We start from the raw sequence: 25,132 nt of genomic DNA, 5'->3' as shown, positions 1-25,132 counted from the left end.
AAGAAATGAGTAGTTCAGTACAAAATAAGACTGGGTGATTTATTAATCTCATCAAGACCATTAATACAAAGCAGTTAAAAGGCCACATACCATCAAACAAACCGACTGCTGGATCAAGATGTTACAGTGCCACCAAGAGGAAAACCAATCTATTATTTTGTCAGAAATGAGGTTAAAAACAAAAAACATTAACACAAACCCCCCAAAAGCTAAGATTAACCCCATCAATACTGACATGGGAAACTTAGGAAATGGACAGAACATCAGGTGAAATAGTGAAGTGCCCCTTTTGTCCCTAGTTTGATCAAAATCATCCACCACTGTCGGAGGACGCCTCTGCACATTCAGAGCAAAGGAAAGAGACAGGAAAGGGCGTAAGGAGGGAAAAAACAACAACAAAACCTCTGCTTGTGGTGGTCTGACACCGTCAGGCGTTTGTGTCGTTTACAAACATCAGAACCAGCAACAGGCGGTAAAAGTGAGGTGATAGACTCGTGTTTTTCTGCCCTGATCCATGTAGAGAGCGAGTTCGACAGCTGCACAGGGATCACTGCATTTACAAACATACCTGTAACAACTGCGGCTCTTCAACAGTACAGCCTAAAGTGCACAAAGTGTGTTTCTCAGAAAAACATCCAATTCTTCACTATGCTCCAAAACTTGCAACTGAATATATGTCTGTATATATTCCACTGCAACTTTTAATACAGCTCCAACCTCTATTTAACAAGTGTAAGCATTAAAAAGTCTTTGAAAAGGAGAAAAGGCCATTAGTAGGATGTACAAAGTGAAGCACATGTCTAAGTAAGTGCTTGGCATATTGAAGTGGATTTTTTTTCCCATTGCTCTAAAACACCTAAAGGGGCAGGGAAGAAAAAAAAAAAAGGCTTTCATCAGTTAATACTCCCAGTTTCAACTGGAGATTGTCTGTAAGTAAGTTAGTGGGGGTGACCTGTTTTGTCTAGTTTTTGTATTATTATTTTCTTAGCTGACTGTAGCAGCACTGGATTAATAGGAAATATCTGAACAGATGTGGATGAGGGTACAATAAGACGGAAAAAAAGTCACTTTATACAAATTAGTGTATACATGTTATGTATACACAGTATGCACAAACATGTACAATTTCATAGTGTATAGCTTTGTTCTAAACATTACATAGGCAACTTTATTTTTAAGCATTTTAGACACCATTTGCTTATTTCTGTAAAGTAGAAAACAAAATAAAAAGGCACATCAGAGCATGATGCATGGATTATTTCAGTCTTTTCAAAGAAAAAAGTCTCAAGCTGGAAAAAAGAGAGAGAAAAAGATGAAGAGGAAGAAATTGGGTTAGAAAGTTCCTCTTTTTCATGGGTTTTAAGTATTAGGAGCAGCCAGTGAGGGGTGGGGGGAGGCTGACCCAGCTTTGGTGGGAGAATGCGTGCTTCCAGTGCAAAGTTTTAATACAAATGATGAAGAATTGGCCACGGATGCAAAGAGGGGAGGGGAGGTTTTGGAGAAGAGCACAGTGTCAGACAGCAGCGCGTGTCCGTAAGGGAATCGGTTAAGACATCAGCTTTGAAAGTGAGAGTCCTCTTCTTCGCCCTGCTTCCTGGTGCTGTTTGATATCGTGGCAGACTTCCCTCTGCCATGCACTGCAGAGGTTTCTTTCTTTTTTCCTCTTTAAATAAGTCTAATCACCTGCCACCTTTGCCTAAATCTTGATGTGCAAACGGAGTGTTCTCGGCTTTTTTTCCCATCTGGGCCGATAGGACTGGAGCCTGGGCTCAGAGGTCATCACTGTTGGTTTTTGTTTTTTATCTTTTTTATTATTATTATTTTTTAGAAAGGCAACATTTTGTGGCTGTGAGAGGCTTCAGACAAAAAAGAAACAAAACAAAAATAGTCAAGACAGTTTGACTTGCTACTTTACAGTCACAGTGTACAGCTGAAATACAAGGTGGGGGATTCAGTGTCGCATCCTTTTCTGGTTTATTTTAGTGTCACATTTGCTTTAAAACAGAAAATCCCTTGTCCCCCTGCATAAAATAAGACTTTGGCAACTGTTTGTCTTCACTTGGTAGGAAAAGCAAACAAGTCCGCTGCTTGCACCCACCATGAAGGGACCACGTCTGAGCTGGTCGTAGAGGAGAAAGGTTGTGAAAAAAATCAGTGAGCTGCAGCAGAAATCCAGATAACATCAATGCCCAAAAGAAACAATACACAGTTGAAGCTACAAAGTCCAAGCCCCCCCTCTTCACCCTCCCTAGCTGATGGTGCGGAGAGCCACAGGGGGTAAGGGGGGAGAGCTTTTATCAGAGGCAGGTGGTCCCACTCCTCACAGACACAAACACTGCTTGTTGTTTATTAGCTGGCACACTGGTGTGGGTTTTCTCATTGGCACAGAGGGTTTGAGATGGAGGCGGAGCTACTGATCTCCTGAGAGGCATAGCAGGCGTGGTGGATGCAGGCGGGGGCAGGTTTGAATGTGGAGCAGTGTTGTTCTTTCAGATCAGTAGCTTTGAGTCAACTGGTTTGAAGTTTGCATTTTGGTGGTTAAGAAATTGAAGCAGACTCATTGGCTGCTTTCGGTATTCTCCACCAATGAGAGGCCTTGTAGCGGCGGCTGTAACGCCTCCCTTTTATACGTCTTTGGTGGAAGTTTAGGGAGCTGTGGGCTGGAGTTTTGTCGTGGGGGGACAGGTGGGGCGGTGATGGGAACGGGGCAGAGGCTGTTCTGGCTGGCGCTGAGCGGGCAGCTCCGCCTGGGGATGCGAGGGGACGGCGTGCTGGGTGGGGTGTTGGGCGAGCTGGGGGAGCTGCCGAAGTCCCAGTGGTATCGGCCCACGGGTGAAGGCTGCATGTTGACGGGATAGTTGATGAAGATCTCCGGGGGTCGCTGGGGAACCGGAGGAGGGGTGTCAGGGAGAGGGTCCCGAGGCGGTGGAGGAGGAGGGCTGGGCAGGGGTCCATCAATAGAAGGGCTGTTGTAGATCAGAGGTCGAGGCTGGTTCCTTGGCAGATGGGGAGGCAGGCGGGGAGGGATGGCTGGAGGGTCGTCAGACCTGGAGCTCAGCTGATACACAGAAAGACACATTTTATTAAAACTTGTTTTTATTGAGAAAACATGAGTTTTATAACACTGGTATAATATTAGGATGCAATCCTAATATTGCCTCTTCTGTGTTTTTATCCAGTAACAAACACTGAACCAGGCTTGTACCCTTGAAACAAATAATAAATAAATAAATACATATAAGGAAAAAAAATGTATTGAATAAATAATCAACAAAATAAGAAAAATATTAAATTAAACAAAGAAATTACTTCTCTTTACTTTAAGAGAAGTAAAATAACCTAAGAAAGGTTGCAACTTGCCCAAAATATTCTATCAGTGCTACCCTTTATTTCATTACTAATTCAGGAAATATGCAACATCTTGAAGCCTTTGAGAAATGATGGGGACTTACATGATAAGGTAACCGCTTGCTTTTAAAGATGTAAAGTCCAGAATTTCTAATTGTTTAGATATAAATGAGCCACAGTTTCAGGGCCCTTCAAAGATTACAATTTAAGGGCAGCTGTATATTTTCATTCTCAAAATTTCAGACATGATCTTAAAAGATGTTAAAAAGAAGCCAATAGTTGGATAATCTGGGGCAAAAGAAAAACACATGTTTTAAATTACACTCTGTTGGATCTTGAAAGACATTTTCTGAGAAAAGTAGCTTCTCGTTTTTGGCTTTGATGAGTCCCTCCAGGAATTTGTGAAGCTGTGATCGTAACTATCAACACAAATTCAGCCAATCATAAATTCTGCAAGTATCACTGCAACTATAATGCAAGTGTGACAAACTGCAGCACTCCTCTGTGTTAGCCCATATTCATATTTCAACAAGAGCATTCAGCTGAGCGGTGAGATATGTTCCCAGTGTGCTAATTTCAATAAAGAATCTGAGAATGATGACCGATCACAAAAAGGACAGCGTACTATTTTAAGCTATTTTAGGGTTTATGAAACTCAAAATTCAGCAAGGACTCATGGGAAGTTTATGTGGATGCATTCAAAACATTGAAATTTGTCTTAAAAAGTTAACCCTTCATAGTAAACAGCTGCATTTCTTTAACTAGTGTGTTTATAATGCAGAAGTTAAAGCCTTTAAACTTCCCTGTCAAACAATTATTGATAAATCTTGATTGATAAAACACCTGTTTCAGCACAAGTAGAGCATGTGTCTGGGTTTAGACAAATATTCCTGATGCCTGTTGCAAAGCTCTGATGTGACAGCCGTAGACTTGTTTGACCCTGTGTTGCTCCAACTTATCCTCATTTTTACATTTTTATTTGCTTGCAAGCAGAATTTTCAACTCAAAGTGTGCTGAGGTTTTGTCGGTGGCACGCTTCTCTTACTTTCTCTTCAGACATGGCGTCTTTCCGTCGAGGAGGCAAAGGAGGCGGCTTCTGCTCATCTCCAAGCTGGTTCAGGCTGCCACAAGAGACAGACTGGAACTCTGGAAAAAAAAAACACAGAGAGAAATGGGTAAAAGGATAGAGGGGGGAGGGGGGTGTAGCAATGCATAGCTACTCCTGTTTTTTCCAGAATAATGTACAGTAAGAGAGATAGCCATACTCACTTAAAGGCGGTAGGAGAACTGGGGCAAATATGGAGTTACCACCTGTAAGATTTAAACACGTATGATTATTTCCCATGATGCACTCTGAGCCATCTTCATCCATTCTAGGTGCTCTTAACTCACCGCTGTAGGAGCTGCTGAGGTCGTGATCCATGAAGACTGAGCTGAGGTCAGAGGAAGCCGACTGTGGAGGGGTGGGCGTGTTGGGAGAGGTTGGCACTGAGGCCGACGCCGTCGTGTCCATCTCTGTCTCTGCGATGCTGCGGAAGGTGATCTTATGTGGGGGCTCCCTCTCCAGGGGGACGGGGTGGCCCTTAGGGGTGTTAGAAGTCCGAACAGGCCGGATCCCAGGGGATTTCAGGGGGTATGCGGTTTTCCTGGGCTGCACAAGGAGAGCGGAGGAAGTGATTAAAATATAACAGATGATGTTTGAATTATTCTCAGTTCGATGTTGGATTTAAGAACGATAAAAGATGCTCTTTCTGAGGAGATATTTAGCAATTTTTCACTTAATATATTAAACACAAAAATCCCCAAGGCCACATCTTAACTCTTACTGTAAGTGCAATAAATCCTTCCCAACACAAAAAATTTGGTTGGGAATTTAAACACTTACAGTTGTAGATTGTCGAGGTGGTAAAATGAAATTAAAAATAGCTGAATGCAGTTACACTAGCAGAAGGCAGGAAAGCTCTACTCTGGCTACTGTAGTACAAGCTCTCCTGATGGCAACGTGACAGTTGCACATGCATGATGGCAGGCGACACTCTCAGCTTGGGGGAAACACTGCACACTGATGACAAGTTTCTATTTGAGCACTTTAATACTTGAATAAAAACAGCTTACAAATCGAGGAGCCTGCTTGCAGTTCCGTGGCTCAATTTCCAGAGACATTTTGAACAAGTAGTCAGTAAACTCCTTCTCGCTCATGTTGCCCATTGGGTTCAGGTTCTCGAAAAACCTCTGTACAACAAAGGAAAGGCAGATTTTAAGATTCCAGATAAGTAATAATTAATAGGAACATTTTGAAAAGGCACCAAAATAAAAACCCTGAACAGGAGGTCTCACCCTTATGTCTTGCTCCACCTTCAGACAGTAGGGCTGGTTCTGATACTGCTGGATCTCTCCTGTTATTTCAGCCACTTTCCTCCTCTTGCTGAAGTTGATCAAATCCTTGCCGTGGCGTCTGAGGAAGTCAGGGTTGCCCTCCTCCGTCTTCAGAATATTGGTTAAATAGATCCCTAAGCAAGAAAACAAAAATTCAATTAAATATAAGTGAGTGATAAAGTGAAAATAAGCAGAATCTGCACAAGTTTTAAATGCTCTGTTTATCCACACTTGACAACATTGTATTGGACTTACCAAAGAAAGGCACACAGGGTGGGTTTATTGACTTGAGTTTAGCCAAGTATTTCTTAAAATGGTCCTGGCTCAGCTCCACAGCTTCTTCTAAGATTTTCTTTTTCCTCTCTGGTATTGCCTGCAGGAGGAAAGAACAAAAAAAAAGAGCATAAATCCACTTAAACTAAAAAAGATCACAAAATAAATCAGTTGTTACAAGAACGTTTTTCGGCTGAGATGCTCAGGGTTGGGCCCAAAACCGAAGCCAAATGTGTTTGTCAACAATGAGTCATAAAGACGCCATTCAGCAACTAAATAAAGCAAGTTCTGTTAATGGAAATTTGTTAAGAGATAGAAATGACATTAAGTGGAATTTAACAGCAAAAACATAAAATGTTTGTGAAACCACCAACTGAAATCTACAATAAAATCAGAAGTTACATGAATATTTAGCTGTACATTTACAGTGCTGTGTTGTGTCTTACGTAACCTCTCATTTCTTTACATATTGCTAAGAAAACCTCAAACCGATGCAGCAATTTACTGAAACGTGCTAACATAAGTGGATAAACAGTTCATGAGGCAAGAACAGGGTTTGCACAACCCAACGCAGCCTGAACCCTTCTGGCTTTTGTTCTGTTCTCTGTCATGATGATCACACACTGAGGCCCCGTTTACATGACGACACAGACGTTGAAACGCAAACATTTTGTTAGGTTTTGGCCTCTTGTTTACATGGTAACAGTTTTTGGTGGACAAAACCACGAAAGGTTTAAGAATGGGCTCCAGAGTAAAATTTCCTCAGATACACAGGGCGACTCCTCGCCATGTAAACATGAATGTCTGTCACATCGTCTTACATTTGCGCACTCAGGCCAAGTTTACACCTGCAAACAGCACCACAACAACAACAACAATGGCGGACCTACATGTTCCGTTTGTACTGCTGATAAAATCTTTTAAAGTTATTTGGTCTTTTAAAACAAAACCTGATTTTTTATTTATGCGTCTTCGCCAACAGTGAAGACGCATAGATTACATGCACTAAATAACCCATACACCTCTATCAAATCAATTTTATTTATGAAGCACTTTACATGGTAAAAACAATTTATGCATATTAAAAACACACAAGACTTCACACATAAACACAGTCATTACGGTCTCTCTCATACACAGTAACACAGACATCCACACACACACACAAACAGAGCAGGAGCCAGCCACCCATGTCCACAGAGGCCACCACAACTGTCCAGCCATAGGGCTGCAGTGCAGGACCCCCAGCCACCTGGACAAGGGCAATCACTGTGGCAACAACCCCCAGACCAAGCAGGCAAAGTAAATGTAATAAATGTAATAAAATAATGTAAGAATAAAACATGAATTAGATTAAGATCAAATAAAAATCAGTTAAAAGCTAAGATCTATACAAGCGGTTGTTATGTCTTCAGGTCTGATGAGGATGTAGTGCACGTGTCATTGCAAAGTTTCACCGCTCACTATAGGCCTGGCATGCACACTACATCATTTTTTTGTCCTGTTTGCGTTTTCCGTCTGCTTGGAGGTAGTTTTCAAAACGAATTATTATATAGGACTCCATGTTTGTGTCGGTGATCAAACTTTAATCTGCTGCCACAAACAGCTGTGTGCAGTAGTAATCCTTGTATTTATTATACACACTCAAAGGTTTAAAAGTGGACCCTGTCCTCAGACACACGTCCAGGAAAGACTCCTCTAAAGAAGGTTAAGACAAAAATATGGACGTTCCCCTGTGCAGCCACCATTCCTAAGACATATATGAATTTTGTTTTAACTCCTCTAGCAGTAGGAATATATGTTTATACAAATGTTTGAGAACTTTTACTGAAAACATGTTTTTGTTTTTCTTCTGATACTTTTTACTGCTGATCCGTTTTCTTGACTCACCTCAAAGGTGTGGTCTAACCTGTAGACCGGGACAGAGTTAACGGCACTGACCACCTCCAACACGCCGTTGAAGTTGTTGAGCTCCTGGAAAACCTGAAGGATCTCTATGACCCGTGATAGCACTGCCACCCTCTCCTCCAGGTTCCACGTTTCCACAATACACCTGCAACAGACCAACACACACAGTTAGACCTAGTTTAAAGCGGTGTTGGATTTTCCTGTGAATGTCATAACTCACTTCTCCAACCACAGTGTGAGGTTGGTTGTGTGGCGGATCATGCGGAGTAAGTTTGGTGAGTTCTTCTCTTTGTCCTCTTTGGTCCAGACGCTGCCGACCAGCTCAGATGGCCGAACAGCTCTGTGGATGAAAAAAGTTTTAACTTTTGGGTAATAAGAAAGCGATTCATACACTTAGATGTTGATGCTAACTGGCTCCTTTAAACCTTCATGAGTGACTCACCTATAGAGCTCAGACTCGAGCAGCGTCAGCTGGCGGGCGATCTCTATGGGGTGAAGCGTCATGAGATCAAACAAGTCCACTTGACCCGCTCTGCAGAGGTGCCACTTGATGGGAGGAGGTGAGCTCTCAAAGGTGATATTGTGACTGATGCCGTTTGACTGAGTCTGCAGCTTTCGCTTGATGATCTTATTGATGGACTCGACCCACTTTCTCATGGACTTGCCTAAACACATGATTACAACGTATACAAAAGCCTTATTCTGCCAGTCATCCAAAAACAGTGAACTGTAATTTGCCACACATCCACAGTAAGACAATTTCTCATTTTATGCGACTTTTGTGTGACCACACATTTGCACAAATTAGACATAAGAGGCAGGGACATATAACCAAAAGGAAAAAAAAGCATGGTTAGCATGGTGAACACAGCTAAGAAGATGAATGTTTAGTAAATATGTTGTTTTGATTTTGGACAGGTTATTCTGCTAGCTAGCAGATGATACTTGTGATATGTAAACTTTTCTACTTTAGTCTGATAACCATGTGTTTACAGATGCGGTATTTCTAACATGCGCTTCTCGAGCGTCTGGGGTTTCTTGCAACTACAGTGATGGAGCCACACTGGTTACTGCTTGTGTCTATGTCATGTGGGTTAATCTGACGTCTGCTACTACTGGTGCGGTAGGAGGCTCTGCAGCCAAGAGCCCACACAATCGTTCACCACCCACTCTCTACGCCAGGGGTGTCAAACTCTGGTCCTCGAGGGCTGGTATCCTGCAGGTTTTCATTGTTTCCCTGATCTAACACACCTGATTGAAATTAATGGGTTATTGTGAAGAAGTTGATAAGAAGCTGTTGGATCCATTTGATTTTATTCAGGTGTGTTGGAGCAAGAATATAACTAAAACCCTTGAGGACCGCAGTTTGACCACCCTGCTCTACATCAAATTCAGAAACGAACTTTGCTTCCCGTTCTGTTACTTCCCTCCGTTTAACTGGACCTCAAACCGCTTGTGCTTTTGTGGATAACTGAATGAAGTGATGAACAATCAGTCAAGCCATGAACTTCCTCTCTTTGACTATGTAAAAGTGCACTATTGTAAATAGTGCATATATTTATTTTTAATTTTTCCTGGATACATGGTCTACGGTGACTGCATATCATTGTCCGATCTTCTTAGCCCTACAACTAATTTACATGCACTGTAACACACAGACTTGTTACATTGCTGTTAGACTTTTTCCTTTAGAAGAAATTGTGGGCTGAATAATCGGCTATAAAAAAGCAAAATGTTGATTTTTTGGAGTGCATCTTTGACTAACCTCGAAGTTGAATTTTGCCCGTGATGTAGTCCTCCAACAGACTTCTCAGCTCCGGATCATTCTCAAAGTCGTAGAAATGATGTTCGACCCACTGACGAAAAACGTTGAGAACCCTGTGAAGCATTAAGTGGTTATGTGTATTATTACACACAAAGTAGTAAACACCATTAAACATTCATAAAAACTCTCTGTTGCTCGAGTGGCTTTTTACTGTTTGGCTTCCCAAATATAATATCGAAAAGAAAAAACCAAAACAACTGCCAACTTTTGGTGTTTCCTAAAAACACAGCTGATGCAGAGTGATTAAAACACTGACTTATATGTCACAATGCAAACTAACCACGCTTCCTTCATTTTCTTCTTAAACAGCATTTGAAAGGGAGTTTACTACAGCTGCTCTGCTCTGCCCCATATTGGCAAGCTCTCCGTTTTCTAAGGTACTTTTATTATTAGCCATGGCTCTGTTACACCTTATAAGGATGCAACTTCTACTGTAATAAAAAAAAGCAATTCTGCAACTGAGTTAGATCGGCTGGGCCTTAAAAGGGGAGAACAAAAAAGGAGAGAAAATCTATCTTCTTCATTTTTTCAAATTTAAAGACTTTCAAAATGAAGATTACAAATATAAAAACAGAATTAGTTAATGGCTGATTACACAAAGCCAAGCAGCTGATGTAAAAAGATTTTTTTTTCACGGTTTACATTATTTAAAAAGGTATAGTAACTTTATTGATACCCGAAGGTAGATTTGATTTGCAGTAAAAAGGAGAGGTCATCCTTTGTAGAAAAAACAAAACACAGTAACAGACACAAAAAGACTCTAGAAAATGCTAGACTCATCTAAGGCTAGGATATAAATAAGAACATAAAAACCTTCAGAATGAATGAATGAACGAACGTTAATATAAAAAACCTGGTCACCATTGGTCAAAAGATAGAAGAACAAAGAAGGGGTCACGCTAATAAATAAAAACAATCATTTAAAAATAAACATCTTTTAATTCCTTTGTGAATCAAATAAACATAAGTAAACTTGTGTTTGGTCTGCTATTTGTCCCCTTTAATAATAAGGTGATTAGCCACCTTCACAACAAGGTATCCCAAAGGTTTTCTATTGTTGTTATTATGTTGTGTTTATTTTTATCCATCTTAATTTCATTTATAGTATTTTATCTTTTTACTTGTCCTTGCTGTTATATTAATTAATAGCGGAGCACTGAGCACTTTGTTTTTGTCACTCGATCGAGCACCTGCCTTGTCAGGTTCAGTGCATGTTTTTGTTTTGTTAGGGAACGCACATGCTACCATTGTTTCTGCAAAAACAAGTCTACCCACAGGTATTAATCAAGCAACCTTGAACCTTGTATGACTTATAAGCATTATGCTTCTGCTAAAGGAGTAATACAGCTAAATGTGTGGGTAATACTCCACCCCCTGCAATAGTCTCCTGTTGGTATTTACTCTTGTTTTGAGATTCGAGTGCTGCCAGGCGTATGTCAGTCACAGATGTAGGACTACAACCTGACTAAGAGACAAGACATATCAGAATGAGATTCTGGAGTCAGTGGTGCTTCTTTCTATCCAGAATCTGGGACCAAAGTCCATCCTCCAGGATGATGACACTCTCCCCCACAGAGCCAGGATCATCACTGAGTTCCCCCAGAATTTAGAGGATATAATGACCTGCTGTGAGTCCAGACCTTAACCCAACTGAACACATGAGGGATCAGCTTGGTCGTGCTGTACATGTACCTGAGTTGGACTGGCTGCACATACTCCTTTCGAAACCTTTGAAGCTCAGCAGCCATTAGCTGATCATCATTCCAGAGAGCCTCCCGATCCTCCTCAGTTGGTTTTGGCTCAGGGATCTCAATCCTGAAAAAATATGTATGTCAGACAAATGACATCTATAGATGTTAGACTGTCCACAACACAGAAAGCGGCCTGGACGGTTTAAAAATATAAAGACAGCATTTCCAACAATATAAAAGCTGTATGGTTAGTGAATAGCTGTTCTGGTAAACTTTACCTCTCCATCAGCAGGACGAGGAGATCCTGTGGTGTACAGAATGATCGGTAGGTGGTAAGAAATGTGCGCACAAAGTTGGGATCTAAAAAAGATCAAACAATACATGTAAAACTGATCTGATAAACATAATAAAACTGAATTGTTTGCAGTCGTGGAGCTGCTGCAGAGGCTTACCAGCATACATGTGGTAGGTGAGCCTCTCTATGAGCTTGACCACTGTGCCAGCCTTAATGATGGGGATACCAGTTTTACTCTGGATTTTGTCCTCAAACACTATATTCTCCTCAGAGTCCTCCACAGCAAACCGGTAAACCTCCGGAGAGGGCAGTCTTAGAGGATGCTCCTGTTCCTCCGTTTGCAGCACGGTGTCCAACATCCGATCCAAAGTGGAGCGGTACTGAAGAGTCACCAGTGCTGCCATCCATGCAGCTTTCTCATCTGCTGTCCTTGCACAGAAAACTGCACAGTTTTCATCTTTGCCTATGAGTTCAAAAGCGTGCCGCAGCTCTACAGAGTCCTCGCGGTCCACAATGCGGATTTTCCTTAGCACGAACTTCTCCTTCAGGCGGTACTCCGCACTGCTACCTGACCCTGGGAGCCGGGAACTCTGATTGGCCTTGCAGCTAATCATCAGGCCGTCAAACAGGAAGTTGTGTCTCTCGTGTTTAGCACCAGCTCGTAAAAGTGGCCCCTCAAGGATGAACTCGCTGCAACACTGGCCGATGTCTTTCCCCTCCCAGCCATCAATGCTTTTCTGGATCTCGTTCATACGCTTGATGGCCAGTTGTTTGCTACGAACCTGTCGGCTGTACAGGCGGTACATGGGCTCACTGCGAGGGAAGAGTGGAGTTTAGTAAGTACAAGCTCACACAACAATCAAAAAACATGTAAGATTGAACTACTGGATGCATCCATGCTAAACTAATCTGCTTTGCATTAAATGTGAAACTTCTGGATGTGGCAAAAATGACCATCATATTGAGGATGAGGACGTACCCAGGTTTACGTCGAGGCTGGTGCTTGGCATAGATGCGGTCCACACTACACTGAAGGTTAATCAGAGCTGTAATTGCCTGTTTCAGACATTCTCTGTCGTCTTCGTCTTCACTGTGCTCCTGAAGTTGCTGTAAAAGTGCCAGAAAAATGTTCCATTATACATTTCTCTTGATACAGAAGCTCAAAGATACTTTTCCACATTTAACAATTGCTGTATCACACATGGACATACGATGCCCTGCAACACTATTCAGACTTCAAGGTTATTTTGATTAAAGCAGCTTTAACATTCATAACAACACAAAAAGAAAAATCCAGCAATAAAAACAAGTAAAACTTAAATTTATTGATGTGATATTTAGAAGCTTTGAGGTACATCACATGCACCATGTGTTTCAGTCATGGACTGGTAGCTTCTCTAAATCTAGCACGATGATGTGACAGAATTATTGCTGGGCAATTTGTCAATTGCAGTGAATTGCACTGTTATTCACAAAATTTAATAATTTATTCACAAGTTGTGTGACATAACCCTATATGACATAAAGTAACTTTTGGTTACAATTTAAACAAATAAGCTGTTGTCTTTACACAGCTGCACTTAAATTTGATATTTAGAATAAATATTTTAACGGTGATGGAATAAAAAAATAAATAAATAAAAAAAGACAAAAAAGGAAAAATCAAAATCAAAATTTCAGGATTTATTTGTTAAAAAGGAAACAAGTGGGAAGGATGAATTTCAAAGCTGTGTGAAGCCGCTTTTCTTATAACACAGGTGTTTAGATGAATGAATTTCCAGCCATCAGGTGTGAGGAACAGACAAAATGCAGGATCTGAGTCTCAGCACTTCCAGATTGTGAAGGAAAGTCAGTTTTTTTTTTAACAACTTTATAAAATTTAAAACATTAAAATAAAAAGAAAAGCTATAAAAAGAGACTTTCTGGGCTTTTACTTTTTCTGTAGAAACTCTGTGAAACGAGTGTCTGGAACGTGTTTGTAGCGAGTGCTTCTTGCTGTGTGCAGACGGGATGAAGCTTCGGCGGCGCTGGAGGGGGAACAGACCTCAACATAACACCGGTTCAAGCACAGCTCACCCCAAAAGCTGTAAATGGCTGGGATGTGATGATCCCAAATCAGTACCACCCTTCCTGTGATGCGTAATCTCATCTAACCCTAACCCCCCTACTGAAGACAGTAGTGGCAGTTTTTGGTGGTAACCATATTTTTGACAGCGTTACGTGAGCTAGTTTATTTATATGTATGCGAGTACACGTGACTTGTGAAGGCACATGCCTGAAAAAGGACTCCCCAAAAGCCCCGATGTAATTCAAACTGAAGCAAAACTTTTCTTCCTCTTTGAATGCTGCTCGCAGAGCGCAATGGCTGCAAACGATGACGCATTGACTGCTGTCTTGGTCGTGTGGCTGCACCGCTAGTAGTGGATAAACTGCTAGGTCTACTTTGTGCCAGGCTGGCAGGCTGCGCAGACTGTGCTTGAATTTTCATGCTTTCCGTATAATCACTTGGGTGGATTTTTGGTTTGCTTGACATTAATGCGACTGATTATAAGGGAGGAAAAAGACATTGAAATTAAATGTTATCATTTCATTTGTATATGACTCAGTTTGTGTTTACAGCGCAACGCGATAAGTTAATTCACTGAACGTTATATTATACAGATGGGAAAAACCAAAAAGTCAAAAACTTTACTGACTCATAGTTTCACAGTTCAAACGGTCGACTCAGCAAGAGGTAGATGCTTTTTCTTTTGTAAAATAAACCACATTTAATTTCAGATCTGTCCTTGTTTCTTTATTTTCACTGTTCCAGGATTATTTCCGTCTCTAACAGCAGCTATTCTGTTAAAGGACAGCTGGAAGACAAAGCTAGATAGATGTTTTTAAAGTCTCTACTAAGGTTAAAAAAATGTTCAAAATAATTTTTATAATGTAATTTCTAGAAAGAAGCCTCCCAAGTCCAGGTAGAGGTCCTGCAGTGTTTTCCGTCTTTTTCTCTGAGAGAAATCCAGAGTTAATATGTAGTTATTTACTGTTTACAGAGCAGAGAGCGTTCTTGGTTAGTTTGATGCTACATTATTTTGTTATATTGGCATCAAAAGATGTAAATAAATTAAACTTAAAGGATCTTTAGGGAGTGTTCATGTGATTTTACACATTTTTAGTGTTGGGAAATAAATGCAAAATGATTGTGATCATCGTAATATCAGTTATTTGAAAATAATCGTAGTAAGAAAATCTTTTTTTTTAATGACGTCCCTAACCAGTACAAACCTGCAGTAGCTCAAAGTAGTGAATACAGTGGTACACGGGGACCATCATCAGCTGGGGGAGGACATACTGGACAGCTTCTTTAAAGCCATCTGCAACTGACTGGAGACACACACAAAAAAAAACATGTTGAAACTGCAAGTGATAAAATAGTAAGATAACATTATGAGACTTTTTACAAAAAGAAGAAAAAAGACTTAATTTTGCAGCCTACCAAAATCCAAGTAAGTAAAAATGTTTATAAGAAAATAAATAAAACCAATTAAAAGGTTTTCTGGTTTAATTTTATAAGGAAATTTAAAATTTTCTTTTAATTTTCAAATGGGTTCTGTGTGAAATGTTACATGGTGTCCACGTCTTGTTTTGTCTTGTATAGGAGCCAGACATGAAATCATAAATATAATATATTTAAGCAACACGGCAAATGATTTAAAGAAAAGAAAAAAAAATTAAAATGTAAAGGTTTCAGCTTATAAATGTGAAACTGGATCATATGAGGCTACAGCGACAAGTGTGAGGAAGAGGCAGTTGAACAAGTAAAGCAGCATGGTAACTGGAGAGGGGAGGGAGGGGGGTGTCATAGTATCCACTTTAATCTCCTGATCCCCCGATAGACGACTCAGAATCAATATGCTGGTACTCAGACTCCACAGCAGCGGCCACAGTGTCTGTGTTTGGGGGGGGGCAGGGGACTCATGTCCATAGAAAAGAAAGCTATCAGCTTATCAACTGTCTGACGCACACTGACGGACAGCAGGGGAACAATGACCCAAGTTTAGATCATGTTATTGATATGTCACCATCCTGAGGGTTTACAAGTTGTCTATGCACATTAGCACTGTGAATTAAGGCAGAGTGCAGAATGGCAACTCTCAGTGTATTTGACATCATTACATCATCTAAAATCTTATTTCATGTTAACTGGAGCTGATGACACACCTGTGCACAGATAAAGTGGGTGAATACCACAGGTTTGTACTTCAGCTAGGCATGCCCAGATTTTACTAAACCAAGATATGACATTTATGAAACACAGCTACAGTAGATAAGTAAACCATAAAAAAGGTGACTTTCTGACCATTTAAAATATCAAAGTTTAACAGAAGCTACTTTTACATCAGCTTGCATCACTGGGATTGGAGCCTAAATATAAAACACAAAGCACTAGTTATACAATACACAATGACTCCAAGCAAAACATGTTCCCACTTCAGAGGTACGGGCACTGCTTGCACTCATGTTGCAGTCTTTTGCCATCTTAATTTGCAGCTTATTTTCTACATCAAATGTGCTTTGAGCTATCCACCCCTCCTCCTTTTCCTCCCCAGGAGAAAAATGACCTGCAGTGTGGCTGCCTGTTCTATTTTTAAAAGCCGATGTAATTTACCCACAATACCAGACGGTGCAGAGTGCAGGGGCTGAGTGCTCGACAGACACATCTATCTGACAGAGGGGGAGGGAAGAGAGCCAGCAAGTCAAGAATGATGGAAGAGGAAATACAAAGCGCATGCAAAGGGACAAAATCTGAGGAGGAGGGAGAGAGATTGGGCTTTAATGATGCTATCGTCACAGATTTGATCCACATTACAGCAAAAACGGCCTCATTCATGTGTTTATTCCAGGGGCTGTGGATAAAAGGGTCTACATAACAGTTTGTGTTGTACAAAGATGATGCAGGGATGTCCCTTGATACAGCGCTGACATTACATCATGCACCACTGGGACCATTGATGATTAACATGGACACACATAATAACCTTTATTTAACCAGATAAGTCCACTAAGAACAAATTCTCACTTACAATGATAACCTGGACACACACAGACATTTGTGCAAACCCGTTTGAAAAAAGTATTATGGCTGATGAATTTATACTGAAAATACCTGCTGGTTTACGTCATCTGGAAATTCGTGTTTCTGTATCAAACAATAATGATTACTGGAGGCAAGAGGTGAAAACGAAGCGAGAAATGCATTGTATATCATATTATCCAGTATACTATGAGGACATCTTCAACACTGGGTTTGGCCAGAGCAACAGTTCCCAGCTTGCAGCCCAACACTAACAATTTGAACAAATAAAAATATGACTAAAAAGTTGATTATCAAAACAATGTTTGTTAAATGACTCATCATCCTAATCCTTAGGGATCTCGGCCTTTTTTGGCTGTCATATACTTGATATTTGCCTTTATATACCACATAAAAAATGTTTTCCATACTCATGTTTGACATTTTTGAACACAACTTCTGATCTGAACCGTTTTTCACTTTAAAGCAACACTACATTACTGCCGGGGCATCGCTGGTGTATGAATGTGTATGGATGTTCGGTGGTGGTCGGAAAGGCCGCTGGTGCGGATTGGCCGCCACGTTTTCATCAGTCTGCCCTAGGGCAGCTGTGGCTACACATGTAGCTCACCACCACTAGGTATTAATGAGGAGTGAATTAATAATGAATACAATGTAAAGTGCTTTAAGTGCCTTGAAAAGCGCTATATAAATCTAATCCATTACTACTATTACATAAGTTTCCGACCTTAAAACTCATTGTGAAAGCAAACTGACATTCATATTACACTTAATAACTTTGTGTTCAAGCCTAGGGCATAACGTCACAGCTGTGTTTTGCTTTGAGGCACTACGTCATACACCAGCATCTGCATATCAATACACTGGCCGTTTTGGCTTTACAGTTGACTCAGCAAAGAAAGACGACATTATCAGAGAAAGCAAGGATGGATACATTAAAATACAAAGAGACTTCATATATATATATATATATATATATATATATGTGTGTGTGTGTGTGTGTGTGTGTGTGTGTGTGTGTGTGTGTGTGTGTGTGTGTGTGCAGCATCCTGATTTAGTATTTTTAAACCAAAAACTTACTTAATTGTCTTCAGAAAGCAGAAGGCCTTCTTTTGAAGGAAAAGTACGTTTTGCAATTAATCGCAACATTTTATGAGATTAATTGCAATTAAAATTATATATATGTGTGTGTGTGTGTGTTCAGTCAACTTCTGTTGGTTTGTGAAACACACCAGTTTTTATTCTTCTTAATGAAACATTGTGTTATATATATATAGCATACAAATAACCCCATGTGGTTTTTACCTTCTGTGCTCCTTCTCCCCCTCTCTCACACAATGAGCATGTGAAAATAAACACCGGCTGTAAGTATTCAGGGGACAGTGGCAGTAGTGTTGATATAACGGGGATTAGACTGGTGGTTCTCGAGTAAACACAGCGGGGCCTTAACCTGAAATACAGTATGGGTGCAGCACGGCCTTTCAGCAAGTCTGTTTTTGACTTCACTCGGAACAGGCAGCGTGAGAAGATTCACGGGGGGGCTTATGTATAATTAATCAAAACTGGACACTTGTGCTCAAGATGTTAAAAATAGGAGCAGAAAATGGGCTCACTGTGTAAATACTGTTACTGTTATGGAGTTTGGAGCTGATGCTGGTCTTTGGCCTGAGAAAACACCAGCAAACATTTAATCTTCAAAGGCTGCCAAACTGCACCCCACTGAGGCTAATTCAATGCTGTTCTTCTGAGGAATGTCCAAATAAAACAAAACAGCAGCAGTGAATAAAGTGTACACAGGACGCTGAATATGTCATGACATGCCCTTAAAAGATATTGAGAGGAATTCCACCTGACATTCAGCTTAACTTAAGACTAACAGGAACAAATACTGAGACACTGTTGCTGGGTGTGAACACGCAAACAACCTACTTGTATTTTCATATTCAACCCCCCCCACTATATTTACTTTTGAAAGATTTGGCTTATGCAGAGACAGACTTCGGTTATCTCACCTGGAAGTAGAGGCCAACTGTTGGTCGTGACATCAGGTTGTTGAAGTGCTCATGAAAATCCCTCCTGAGGATATCCTGGGACAAAGTCTCATACGGGTCAAACGCCTGCTCCTATAAACAAACAAAATAATCCAAGCATTAATGCTAGAAATATCAAGCTTGGATGCCTGCTCATTCTCACAGAAATAGGCTGCTGGTATTTCACAGAGAACTGCTTTATGAGTTGAGAATTAATGGAAATTACAGTTTTTACAACACTGATAAACTTTGAAAAAGTAAGTGCTGGTATGCCTCCTGTGTGGATTAAATAGACCAATATACAACGCCAATTCCCAAAAAGTTGTGACGAAAAGTACACGTTTTTGCAAATCTCATAAATTCTAATTTTATTCCCAATAGAACATAAACAACATATTAGGTGTTGTGACTGAGACATTTGACCATTTCAGTGAAAATATTTGCTTAGTTTGAATTTGATGGCAGCAACACATCTGTAAAAAGTTAGAGCAGGTGCAACAAAAGGCTGCAAAAGTAACTGGCACAAATTTAAGAGCAGCTGGAGGAGAATTGACAACTAATTAGGTTAACTGGTAACAGGTCAGCAACATGACTGGGTATAAAAAGAGCATTTCAGAGAGACAGAGCTTCTCAGATGAAAAGATATAAAAATTGTGGAACAAAAATTGTGAAGACTTTGAAGATAACATCTATAGTGTATAATATAGATACAAGTGTATTTAGGGAAAGGATCTCAGGCAGCACTGCATTATAAACAGACATGATTCTCTACTGCAGATCACTGTATGGGCTCAGGAACATTTTCAGAAATCACTGTTCACTGTGCAATCCAAATGCAGGTTAGACGCCATCTCCTCTGGACCAAAGCTCACTCAAAATGCTCTGAGGCAAAGTGTAATTGGTTTTATCTTTTTTTGGTGTCATGGTTCGGTCACACGTCCCTAGAGGAGAGGAAAACCTTAAACTACTGTTCTTACTCCCTAAAGGTGAAACTAAATGTTACAGAAACATCTTTGTTCCTGCAGCCATTATTGAACTAAACAGGCTGAGCCGTCAGTTTGTGTATATATATATATATATATATATATATATATATATTCGTTTATGTGTTTATTTAAGGTTTAAATGGGTTTGTGTCTTATTTGTATGTGTTATATTTGGTGGAACTGTGAACACCTTTTACATGTTTTTCTTTTGGGTTTATTGTGTTTATTGTATTTACACTGCATTTGATGTAGAATTTGTATGCATGTATGAATGTCATATCACTGCAAAACAAAATTATGTATGGAAATAAATAACCTAATAACTCCTCTGTGGTCAGATTAAAACTAAATTTTTATTTCATTTTTGGAAACCAGGACATAAATCCTAGAACGACTTGATGAGTTTGATAGCTTTTGGTTGTTAAAACGGTTCCACATTTTAAGTAACAAAATGTTTCTCAGGGAATTAATTACTCAAACTAAAATACAACGATCCTAGTCATACTTCTTATCCTATTTGTGACGTTTGAACAGCTTTTGAAATGATGTAGACAAACAATTATGCAGTTGTAAAATTTCACTAAAGCCACACATCACACGAAATGCAGCTTTTTGTAAAAATCAACACACAACCAACTACAATACAAAACAAATGTAAAAAAAGTCCCCATCAGGGTGCTGAGCTGGTAAGTTTTGGTGTTTGTTGTACCTCTGCTAGATCTTCAAAGCAGCTCCCCACCAGTGGATGAGGACTGCCGTCAGCGGTCATCTCCACAGCGTCCTCGATCAGCCCGAGAAGCTTCACCGTCAGCTCGTGGATGTCCAAGATGTTGCTGAAGATCACCTCGACATCCTATGGAGAAAAGTCTGAATGAATAAACAATGAAAAACGCCCATGTGCAAAGAATTATTCAGCTTTTATGGTCCTATTTAAATATTTTAAATCTGCTCTGAGACCAAAGATGGACAATAATTAATGTAAAAAACATATAAAATCCAGTTATTTGAACTGACTGAAACAACCTTGCTGATATAAGCTGCATGTTTTATTTCAGTTTTAAATACAATAATAAAAAGGCTCTTCTATTTCATAACTCAAGTGTCTGAACTCCTGTTCGTGCACATACAAGCTTGCATCCCTGTTAGGGATCCTGATGCCAAAGAAGATGAGGAATCAGTTCCAATAAGAGATTTTACTTGGAATTTGTGGCTGATTGCTGTGCAGAGTCAGCCAGTTTTACATGGAAGTGAAGTACATGAAGTTAAAGCATTCCCAGGCTGGTCTTTAAAAACGGCCCTATTAAATACATTTTATTATTTTTACTAGATTCCATTTTATTTTTTTCATATTCCATGTTTTCGTTTTTCCAGAATGCTGTGTTTTACTCTAACCTCATTTTTTCCCCAGGGGGAGGTGTGTCTCATTACGTGTCGGATGTATAAAATTTCAGCAGTTCAATTAGAAAATATATTTTCCTTATAAGATATTATTACTTTGACTTAAGAGGTTTTTATGACACAGGACAGGAAAGAGGGTCAGAAACACAACGGGTGACATGCAGCGAAGGCTCCAGGTCGGGATTCAAACCTGCACCGGCTGCGTCAACCAGTTGAGCTAAGAGTCATAAACATCCTATTTTATCCTCCTTTTTAAAAAAATTATCATCTTTATTTTTAATAAGTGGCAGTCTCCTACAAATAGTTTTGTGGACATTGACTGACGTATTTTTTCCCCACAGATCTTCAGGAAAGCCTCCAGCTGCAGCTCCAACACTGAGTGAGAGTTTGATAGAAGCGGCTCTCGTTTTCTGACCATGCTCGTCCTTGTTTGCATCACTGAAAAAGGAGATGCTTTTTCATTTTTCCTAGAGACACTTAGGGTAGGATTTCTTTATTTCTTGGCCAACTCGTCTTGTTTTCTTGTTCATTTAGCTCAGACGCAGTGAAAAACTTTAGATCACACCATCATGTGAGTCCCCGTTTTACAACTGATTCCATTTTTTTTTGTCAAATTCTGAGATTCCGTCTGAATTTTCCACATCACAGAAATCATATGACCCTATTTAAACATTACAATACCAACCAAGATGCTTTGCAACCAGACAAAGACAGCAGCTCCACATCGCTCCTTGTCATATGGAAAATTACAATATGTGGCCAACTTAAATAGCAATACTTGTTAATCAGGTATTTCTCAGCCTAAATTTAGGATCCCACACTAAAACGCGCTCTTAAAATATAACAGATGCTCAGATAAACTGGAAGGAAGGTAAACATGCCTGCATTTAGCTATAAGTTAAGCTCTGTCCTGCCATGTCATAATCCCCCTCATGCTCACAACACTGTACATGTGAACTCTTTTCAACGTCTTTTTGTCTGCAGAGCTACAAATGACTGATTCTGCACAGATTTCTGGTGACGTAAAGCTTCTCATACAACCATTATAACTTTATCCACTCTGGTTCTTTAATCTATTTTACAATTATATAGTTTTTCTTATTGTTCTTTCCATTTTCCCCTCATACTCTTTAAAATCTGCAAATTCATATTTAAATGGAAATGAACAGACAAGTTTGCTATAAAGTTGTTAGCATTTTAAATTTTAAACTGCATGAAGATAACTGTTATAAGGGCTGCTCATTTCCACCATTGTTGGATGAGATGGTGGGGGTGTGATCGGCCAATAAAGCTGCTTTTTCCTGCCTCAAACTATTAACATGTAAATAAAGTTAATGTAGATTAAAACAACCAGGTTCTTAAATCATATGTGAGCAAAGTGGAAGTGGAGCAGAATGCTGCTCATACTTTTGGTCAGCCTTTGATTAAAAGACTGTGAGAATCTGGTCTAAACACAGACAACAACGCGATCTGCTTTTAGTCAGACAGATGGGAAACCTAAAATAGTCTGAACTGCTTACCAACTGCTGAAGTTCAGCCCTGTCATTATTTGACAGTAACACTTTCTTGACATTGGAGTAATTTCAGATTATGCAGCATTTCAACAGACATAATTGAGGTTATTCTGGCGGAGGCTGCAGATGTCGTTCCTGTCTCAGCTTAATTACATGTTCTGCATTCCTCTGGGCCTCACAAAGGTTTAGCCTCCTCACCCAAATGATACCACAAATTACCCAACCCGAAATATACAAAGCCGCAGCAACCCATGAAACTCAACTTTTCCATTTACTTCTTCTAAACCTGCAGACATACTTTTCATTTCTTCAATATAAATATATTCTTAAATATTTTAGTTTTTAAGTTTACCTTTAAGTGAAAACAAGACAATGTCAGTTTCGTGGAGGAGAGTTTGGGTCATACTTCAGGAGTTGGATCCATTGTTTTATCTAACGGTTCAATAACATGATCGGTCTACATCGGATAAGGTTGATCTGACGGACACAAATCACAGAAAAATCTGTGCGGGGATTTCCCACTGCTCCATGATGCTGATCACCAGTTAGCCGATTATAGTTTCAGCTGTAATCTCTAAATGATCTTAATGTGGATTTGGCTGAAATGGCTTTGCTAAAAACTTGACTTGTTTGTTAATAAACTGGATTTGGAATAAGCTGGTTACTTATTCAGCACAAGAGTACGAGTACTCATCACTTTCTAAACAATCGAACTGTTGGTTCATTTCACAGTAGGTCACTGATTTCTCTTTTGGATGATTTTTTTAGTTTAGTAAAGAAAACTGGGCAAATAGGGCTCTGACTGAGATAATATTGTGTAAATACAGATAAAATAGGAAGTTAATATTACTAGTTGCATATTATATAATTATAATAGCAGGGGAATTATTTTGTTTTTAAGTTACTGTAACTACTGTAAATCTAATGGTCTAATGGTGGTGACTAAAAAACACTAACTTGTGGTATTTAATTAGATTTTATTCAGTTTCTACATAATAACATGTTAGTCTCCTCTGAGATTAAATTAAATTTCAAGCATTTAGAGCATCCTCACCTGAGGTGTGAAGATTTTGGGGTTTGACAGGAAGTGATGCCGGAACACTTTGATAATGAGGTCGAGCTCTCGCAGGTATTGCCGCTCCTCTGCGATTTCAAGCCTCACCTGGTCGTCATATGTAAGCTCACCAGAAGACGAGGGCTCGTCCGTACACTGCGACATCAAACCGATGTCCTCATCCTGCTCAAACATGTTCATTAACACCTAAAACACAAACAGTGGGCGACTAATTAGTAGGAGTCAAACAAAACCAGGCGACAACATGATGTGCGACAACTGAAGTTTCTTACTTTGTCTGCACACATGGACACCTTGATGTCCTGCTGGCTGATTTCAAAGTGCCGAATGTTAACAACATAGTTGCCTGCCAGTTTAAGTATATCCGCTGATATGTATTCAAGCACCGCCACAATGTACAAGGACACATGGTAGTCTACTTTGTAGCCCAAAACCTCCTGGTGAGAGAAAAGGCAAAATAACAAATTATTAATGCAGAGCATTTAAAGGGCAACTCCAAATAATGTTTATACGTGTTTATAAAAGCTCAATTACTGAAGGTGTCAAAACTGAAAACTAGGATAGATCATTGCTCAGCAACTGGCTAGGTCTTAGAAGGAAGCAGAGATTTTTAGAGGGTGGAGAGAAAGGCAGGTGGGTCAGTGTCTTTACCTTTAGCAATGGGTGTATCTTGTCCACAGGGAGAAGTAAAGGGTTTCTTCTCTTTCGTTTCTCAATAGCTGCCTGGGCATCGGCGATTGCCCACTTATCTATAGGGTGGGGAAAAGTTTTCTGGACGCGTTCCTGTTTAGAAAGAAGGATTATTATCTTTCTCACCAAGAACAGACATGAACTATGTTCTTGTAAAAAATTATATAATGATTCAAAATTCCGCTTTTACTCCTACGCTTAATCGTTTATATAAATAACAGAATCTGAGGAGTGATTGTGAAGGCTGTACCTCTACATCCTGCACTGAGCGAGGCTGGGCCACACACAGCATGTTGAGCAGCTGCAGGATCAGCTCCTCGATGTGCTGGAGGGCATCCTCCTTCGCCGCCAGGTTTGGGTGGACCTGCTGCTGTACCTGAGCATTGCAGACAAACAGAAGAAGTGAGTGGCAGATTCAACAATGCAGATAAAAAGCCTTCACCTACTCTCAATATTGCCAGGGCTGAGCCAATGACAGGAACACAGCTGCAAAGTGTGGCAGGAACACTATATTCCTATAGTGCCACTATATGTAGTAGGACACTTCAGGGAATGGACCGGCAGTCCGTCTCCCAAAAGTGTCCAGGTAACAAACAGTAAACAAAGAGACACCAAGAAGGCAGCAGCTAGCCTTTAAGCC

General features: G+C 40.1%; 1 protein-coding gene across 1 annotated transcript in view; it reads right to left on the bottom strand.

Annotated features, from left to right (window-relative positions):
- Positions 1-25: 25 nt before the first annotated feature.
- sos2 (son of sevenless homolog 2 (Drosophila)) overlaps positions 26-25,132 on the bottom strand; it is a 41,801-nt gene continuing 16,694 nt past the window's right edge. Inside the window, exons 2-23 of the mRNA XM_041971366.1 lie at positions 24,743-24,868; positions 24,454-24,585; positions 24,075-24,239; positions 23,782-23,988; positions 20,525-20,668; positions 18,812-18,922; positions 14,990-15,088; positions 12,696-12,823; positions 11,874-12,529; positions 11,700-11,781; positions 11,423-11,545; positions 9,671-9,783; positions 8,348-8,570; positions 8,126-8,245; positions 7,888-8,050; positions 5,980-6,097; positions 5,686-5,858; positions 5,464-5,580; positions 4,741-4,999; positions 4,618-4,659; positions 4,394-4,494; positions 26-3,058 (exon numbers count right to left, since the gene is read on the bottom strand). Of these exons, the coding sequence (XP_041827300.1) occupies positions 2,558-3,058; positions 4,394-4,494; positions 4,618-4,659; positions 4,741-4,999; positions 5,464-5,580; positions 5,686-5,858; positions 5,980-6,097; positions 7,888-8,050; positions 8,126-8,245; positions 8,348-8,570; positions 9,671-9,783; positions 11,423-11,545; positions 11,700-11,781; positions 11,874-12,529; positions 12,696-12,823; positions 14,990-15,088; positions 18,812-18,922; positions 20,525-20,668; positions 23,782-23,988; positions 24,075-24,239; positions 24,454-24,585; positions 24,743-24,868 (3,903 nt within the window). The 3' untranslated portion in view covers positions 26-2,557. The remainder of the gene's footprint in view (positions 3,059-4,393; positions 4,495-4,617; positions 4,660-4,740; positions 5,000-5,463; positions 5,581-5,685; positions 5,859-5,979; positions 6,098-7,887; positions 8,051-8,125; positions 8,246-8,347; positions 8,571-9,670; positions 9,784-11,422; positions 11,546-11,699; positions 11,782-11,873; positions 12,530-12,695; positions 12,824-14,989; positions 15,089-18,811; positions 18,923-20,524; positions 20,669-23,781; positions 23,989-24,074; positions 24,240-24,453; positions 24,586-24,742; positions 24,869-25,132) is intronic.

Source organism: Melanotaenia boesemani, chromosome 20 (genome assembly GCF_017639745.1).
Source record: "Melanotaenia boesemani isolate fMelBoe1 chromosome 20, fMelBoe1.pri, whole genome shotgun sequence".
Taxonomy (NCBI): Eukaryota; Metazoa; Chordata; class Actinopteri; order Atheriniformes; family Melanotaeniidae; genus Melanotaenia; species Melanotaenia boesemani.
This window is presented reverse-complemented; position numbering and strand designations above follow the sequence as displayed.